The sequence below is a fragment of the Cebus imitator genome, unplaced genomic scaffold, assembly GCF_001604975.1.
Source record: "Cebus imitator isolate Cc_AM_T3 unplaced genomic scaffold, Cebus_imitator-1.0 Scaffold10, whole genome shotgun sequence".
NCBI lineage: Eukaryota > Metazoa > Chordata > Mammalia > Primates > Cebidae > Cebus > Cebus imitator.
In genome coordinates, this window is record NW_016107325.1 from 10,506,142 (window position 1) to 10,513,389 (window position 7,248).

General features: G+C 33.9%; 1 protein-coding gene and 1 long non-coding RNA gene across 4 annotated transcripts in view; one reads left to right on the forward strand and one right to left on the reverse strand.

Annotated features, from left to right (window-relative positions):
* The window catches only part of LOC108317754, a 153,651-nt gene that overhangs the window by 133,968 nt on the left and 12,435 nt on the right, over nt 1–7,248 (forward strand). The gene's annotated exons all lie outside the window — the stretch shown is intronic.
* The window catches only part of SCN9A (sodium voltage-gated channel alpha subunit 9), a 185,886-nt gene that overhangs the window by 74,468 nt on the left and 104,170 nt on the right, over nt 1–7,248 (reverse strand). For all 3 annotated transcript variants that reach the window (XM_017548396.2, XM_017548412.2, XM_017548392.2), the window contains exons 13-16: nt 6,241–6,370; nt 4,880–5,118; nt 2,366–2,539; nt 1,212–1,568 (exon numbers count right to left, since the gene is read on the reverse strand). In XM_017548396.2, coding sequence (XP_017403885.1) covers nt 1,212–1,568; nt 2,366–2,539; nt 4,880–5,118; nt 6,241–6,370 — 900 coding nt within the window. The remainder of the gene's footprint in view (nt 1–1,211; nt 1,569–2,365; nt 2,540–4,879; nt 5,119–6,240; nt 6,371–7,248) is intronic.

Sequence of the window (7,248 nt, forward strand, 5' to 3'; positions counted from 1 at the left end):
TAGTAGAGATGGAGTTTTACCATGTTGGCAAGAATGGTCTCAATCTCCTGACCTCTTGATTCGCCTACCTTGACCTCCCAAAGTGCTGGGATTACAGGTGTGAGCCACCGCACCCCACCTGAATCCCTTTTTTTATATTGGTTGCAAGGAAAACAAAATTTTAGTAATGTTTTTCAACCCAGTGGGAGGTGAAGGCACTTACTATATAGCTGTTACCATACCTCACCTTCTGAATGCCTGATGAGAGATTTGATGTCAAGCTGACCAATTGAGACAGGTCAACATGGCAGATTCGAGAATTGAGATGAGTGGTTCATAGAAGAGGATCTTATCCCAATTTTCTCCTGCTTGTAAGCTTTAAAGTTTTTACTAATCAGTATAAGGAAGAAAAAATAAAAAGAAGTACAAGCCAAGAAAACACTAATTGGAAAAACAGGCAGATTGCTATGTGCATGTGATACTATAAACCAGTGGTTGGCAAATTTATTTCGTAAAGGGCCAAATAATAAATATTTTAGACTTACTGGACATATTATTTCTATGGCAGCTATTCATCTCTGCCATTGTAATATAAAAGCAGCCATAGAAGATACGAAAATGAATGAACATGCCCACATTTGAATAAAATTGATGAATGCTAAAATTTGAATTTCATATAATGTGCATGTGTCATTTATTCTTTTTTTGATTATTTTAACCACTTAAAAATGTAAAAATCATTCTTAGCTCCCAGGGCCACACAAAAACAGGCATTAGACTGGCTTTGGCCTGTGGAGAATAGGTGTTGATTCTTGCTATAGATGCTGGTCTTATACGTGGCTATAAAGTGGTGGAACTGGTCCTTTCATTTGCCCTAGTCCACTATTAACTTCATTTTTGTTACTGTTAACTTAATTAAACATTATTTACTAGTGTAGCTTCAAGAAAGCATATGTCATCTCTCTCAAAATTAGAGAAAAAGATAGAAAGCTTTGCATTAAAATGAATAAGCAGTGATTTTGAAAAATATAAATATGTACGGATTATTTGGCTAGGGAAACTAATGCAACATTTTGTTCTCTTTCCTGTTCTTTCTTATATTACAAGTATCACTATTCTGTTGTAATTAATATTTTTAGATATCATTAATTACAAAATTATAAAAATAGATCACATCGTCACAAAATAATTTACACAGATAATTTAAAATATTTGAATATCTGGTTACATACCACCAGGTTTCCAATGACCATGACCATCATGTAAACAATAAGGCACATAGCTTGACCAGCGACCTCCATACAGTCCCACATGGTCTCTATCCACTCTCCACATAGCACACGGAACACAATCAGGAAGGAGTGGAAGAAGTCGTTCATGTGCCACCGTGGGAGCGTACAGTCATCATTGATCTTGCAGACACATTCTTTGTAGCTCTTACCAAAGAGCTGCATGCCGACCACAGCAAAAATGAAGACGATGATGGCCAACACCAAGGTGAGGTTTCCTAGAGCCCCTACGGAGTTACCAATGATCTTAATCAGCATGTTCAATGTTGGCCAGGATTTTGCCAACTTGAAGACTCGAAGCTAAAAGCAAATATAAAATTTCATATTAATCATTGTGAAAATGTTTCAGTGTTTCCAATCATGATTTTTGGTCAAAGTTTAAATCAGTCTTTAAGTCCTGTATTATTGTCATTATTATTTGGCTAAAATCAATTATTTTTATTTTGCATTTTCATCTATTTTCAGTATGCTGTTATTTTGTTCTACTTGCCATAAGACAATTACAACACATATTATGAAGAAAGTATATATTTTCAGTTCAGGATTGCTTTAGAAGTCTTTTATTATAGTTTATTATTTCTTTTAGAATTGATAATGTATCCTTAATTCCGTTTTCTAATACTTTTATACATTTAGATAAAATCCAGCATATTAGAAAGCTGTGCTTTAAAAAGTCTTTATTTGTTTTTGTACTATGATTAGACAACAACTGTTTTGGGGAATAACAATTTGATCTTTAATTAAAAAATCCATAAAGTTATGAGCATATAATAGTTGAAACTCTGTAAGCCATAAGCTTCTTACTGTGAAATAAATTATTACACTATATTAGTATAATAAAAATGTTTCTATTATATTAGCAGGTACTTCAAATTAGAATTGAGCATGTCTTCAAAAATTGTAAAATTAAAATATTCATGTGGTTTTAGTTCTTCAAAATCTATACATTTATCAATGAATGGATTTTATTTTACTAGATACAGATATCAAGATTAATCTTACCTTTTGAGTCAAATTCCCAAAAGTTTTAAATAATAATGCAAACCAAAGAAACACTCCTTTATTATAGAACATAACGGTAACATTAGTTAGTTTACCAGTCTGAATGATCGTAGAACTGATAATCCTTCCACATCTGCTAGAAAGAGCTCCACTAAACTTAAAGTCACAATAAGGCTGTCAAAAATATTCCAGCCTACTTGGAAATACTCATATGGATCCATGGCAATCAGTTTTAATACCATTTCAGCTGCAAAGATTCCAGTAAAGACCTAAGTGAGAAATATAATGTTTTTCTGTTCATATTAGCAAGTAGGGAATCAATACACAATGATAATAATCAGTTTGCTTAGCATTTATTGTGTTCCAGACAATTTTCTAAATACTTTATAAATGGATGTTCTTATCTAACTTAATCCTATAAACTAGGTATCGCTCTTTCCATGGCTCTCATATAAGCATCAAAATGTTGAGAAACTCTAACTCTCCTGTCAGTGCTCATAATTTTCAGACAGCATTTTAGAAGAGCATATTAAGATTTCAGAAAAGTAAAACCTTTTATTATTGACACAGTCACTATTTTCAAAGAATTTATGTGGGTCAAAAGTTGTGCTAGAGGAAGATAGAAAGAAAACATAATTTGTTACTGAAATTTTGAGCCAGTCTTTTTTTTCTGATCTGACAACTGTTAGAGTAATAAAGAACATGTTGACTCACTCTTTAAAGATTTATCAGCAGAAGAGAAAAAAGAATTTAATTGACATTGTGGCAGCTAAAGTAAGACTTCTAAAGCTTTGACACAAAAGTGCATTGTAAAATATCATTAATTCATGATGCTGGTATCAAAGGACTCACTTAAAAAAGAAACAGTGAAAGACTTGTTTATGGATCCTTTGGGTGCACTTTGACTCAAGAAATCTGACCAAAGAAGTTTCTAAGGGAAATGTTTAGGTCTATAATGGTAGGAGACAATTTTCAAATAATACAGGATCAAGATGATTGGCAGGGAGCAGCTGGATTGAGGTTGTGGTAATAGCTGTGAATGAGTAAATCCTTTCTGAGTTCACAGGGATGCCGTCATCTCAGTGAGAAGGTACTTATTTGCATGATCCGGACCTCCACCAACAATTAGAAACTTTGCCTTTCTCCAAAGATGAGTTGAAGGGAGGAAGAATGCTAACTCAGAGAGTACATGGGGGAAAACATTCTAACTTGGAATATTTGTAGACAATTTAGAAGGGAAGATAGACCAAGAAAAGAACTTCGGGTCTCCAACGATCAGTTGGTTTGGGACCACAGCAAAAGTAAAATTATCTTATATAGGCATTGACAAAGATACCCAGAGTTATTCATGATTTATGAAGAGCCTATAAACTGGGATTCTCTGGCCCTTATAAAGAGCAGGTGCCTGCCTCACATCTATAATCAAACTCTGGCTTTGTTTACCATGAGTTAATGTGACTAGCACTGCACATTTCAGAGATTGCTCTGGCATCAATTTTCCTAATTGGATCTTAAATCTTCTAGAAGCCTGTCGATCACCTTTTCACCTATCTTTGAGTCTTCTATGTCCAGTTCAACCATTCTGGTTTCTCAAAATTGTTTTTTTTAAAGCTTGTTTCATTGAGTTATTGAAATTGTGATGATAATGATGTTGATGATAGCTTTAATTTGTTGTGTACTTACTATATGCCAGGCTAATAAGTAGCTAGTATTTAATCCTCCCAACAATATGATAAATGAAATTGATTATTATTTTATAATGAAATATTATTTTATAAATGATTAAATAATATGGAGTTTAAAATATTTGTCCAAGGCCATATCACTCATATAATGCAGAAACGTCATTCAAACACATGTCTTTTGGACTCCAACTACCCAACACTTCACACTATTATGTTCAAAACAATGCATCCATAGGTTTGCTGAAAATATGTGAGATGCGTACTTACAAAAAAAAAGCAGCAATGTAGTTATGAAGGTGTAAGAACCAAAAATTTTAAGTGTTGCTCCCAAGAAATATGCTGGAAGAAAAAATCATTATCAAAGCCCAAGATGGTAACTCGTTATAGAAATAGTATTGTTGGCCAGGCACGGTGGCTCAAGCCTGTAATCCCAGCACTTTGGGAGGCCATGGAGGGCGGATCATGAGGTCAAGAGATCGATACCATCCTGGCCAACATGGTGAAACTCCGTCTCTACTAAAAATACAAAAAAAAAATAGCTTGGCGTAGTGGCGTGTGCCTCTAGTCCCAGCTACTCGGGAGGCTGAGGCAGGAGAATTGCTTGAACCTGGGAGGCGGAGGTTACAGTGAGCCAAGATTGTGCCACTGCACTCCAGCCTGGTGCCTGGCGACAGAGTGAGATTCTGTCTCAAAAAAAAAAAAGAAAAAAAGAAATAGTATTGTCACTTATAGACCTTAACACTATTGCACAATTATTTTAAAGATATAACCAGAAACTTGACTCTATACATCCATTCATATGGTAAGTTCTGAATATGCATAATTATGAGGCTGCAGATTCATCTTACATAAAAAATATAAAATGACAGTGATGACAACTAAAGAGAGAAACTATGAGTACATAACACACAATAAGAGACTTACCAAGTTTCCTATAGTAAGTACATTTTTGAATTCCTCAGTCATTGGGTGGTGTTCCATAGCCATAAATAATGTGTTTAAAACTATGCAAATGGTAATCGCAAGATCTACAAAAGGATCCATTACAATAAAATAGACACACTTTTTGAATTTTATCCAATGTGGAGAGCAATTCCAGATCAAGAATTTGTGTGCAAATCTGTACCACCAAGGTGGACATTTTTGTCTGGATTCTTCAAGTTCTGGGAGAAAAAAAAAAAAACAGAGGACATGGAGTTAGCCATTTGTATATTTTAATCCTAACCAGATACAAATCAGCCAGGCACTCTAATATTGAAACAAGGTTTGTGGTTTAGATTTTGAAAAACAGTATTGTTTCCATGAAAGCGTAGCCTCTTACATAAGTCTAGTATGACGTGTTCATTGCCTAAGCGTAAGTGAGGGGAAGAAAGTTAAATGAATTACTGAAAGCAGATATGTGGGCATCTTTCAGAGAAAAATGCACCTAACGTGATAGTAAAAAGGAGGACCAATGTCTCCTTAACAGAGAAATATATATTTTCCACCAATATACATATTTTTTGCCTCTGTTTGTAGTCCCATGACAACAATAAGACAAGACTACTCTATCCAGAAAAAACTCTTACTGTAACAGCTCACATATGAAAACAATCCTTGAACCAAGCGACTAGAAATAATTTATGGAGGACCCATGAAACAGACATTTCACACCAGTAGCCCATTTACTTCTTACCATTCATTTAAGGGATGGGTAGGCACTTTGTCTCATCCCATGATGGGAATGTTGGGGGTGAGGTGTTAGACCAGGGACTAGGTAGGACTGGGGCATATTGTCAGGGGAGAGAGTAGGAGTCAGCACAGTTTGTAAAGTTGTCACCCTTTGACTATCTTTACTTATTAGAAGAGACAAATTTTGAGTGAATAGGTAATTTGTAAGATTATATAGTGACGGAATCACATAGCTCTGTGTTAACCTTGTTTTCTGTATCAATTACCACTAAATTACTTATCTTTGAAAGGTCAAATCACCACCACCTGTTTTGTGTTTTGTGTTTTGCGTTTTTTTTTTTTTTTTTTTTTTTTTTNTTTTTTTTTTTTTTCGTTTTTGCAAAGTCATTTTGCCATGTTACCCATGCCTGTTTTTAATAGCAAATAACTTTATAACTTTATAAAATACATAAAAACAATGATATCAGTATCCATTGTTTATATTTACCATTGCTTAAAACCACTTTATAGTCTCTGAATTCTTCCTAAGAACTTCATGGGCCTATTTAAGGTTGACCTGATTTACGTTAATTTTATTTAAGAATCTATATGGTGAAAAGAAGATTATTACATACCTTCTACAGTGTTTGTTAATATGCTTGCTCTACTCATTGCTCTCTGTCTGATGTTGGGATCATTCAGCATATCTTCTGAAAGGAGATAAGAGCTACAACGCCTTTTTTTGTGTATTTGATTGGTTGTGCCCTAAAAAAGAAGTCAATTAATGTTTTAAGAACAGAATCCTAATAAATTGTAGGTATAGGATAAAATCTTTCTTATATAGCCATCATGAGTAATTAAAAGTAGAGACTAGATTGCTGGGTTCAAACTATGGCTCTGCTATTTACTGACTACATATAATAGGAGAGTTAATTAACTGTCTCAGTTTCATTATTAGTAAAATGGGATAGTCACAGTACTTGCTTCATATTCTTTTTATGAAAATTAAAGGACTTAATATTTAGGAGTAAAAAACAAAGCTGGCTGCTTTTTTTGTTATATCACTATCATCACCTCTCCATCTTTCTGGGTGTCCAACTTATTCAGATAGTTTTACCATGTAAGAGTCCTACATGAAAACAGTTAAAGTGCTATAGTGCTGTGTATCTAAAGGGGTAGAATCTCAGTATTCTCTGATACATTTCTGGAATTACTTTTTGTTAAGGGAACAACATTAATGAGGCTACTATAATGGTTGTTTCTTACTGCCAAGGAAGACTAATGAGCTGAGCCACATATATGATGATAAATGACTCAATTTAAAAATTATTATTAGTGAAATGGAGAATGCAAGCTACATCGGAAAGAGGTGACCTCTCTTCAGCTCTAGATATTGTTGCCATGCAAAAATATGAGCTCAAGCATAACCAGTGTATTTACTTTTGTGAGAAAATGTCTTATTTTTAAAACTTGACAACTAATTCAAATTTAAAACACTATATTTGTTCAGTGTGGGTTAGAAATAAACACACTTACACACACATGTATATACACAACTAGACAACTCCATATCTATTGTGTTTGCCAGCTTGTGTGTGGTATGTGGTATATATTTTAAATATATATATATATATATATATATA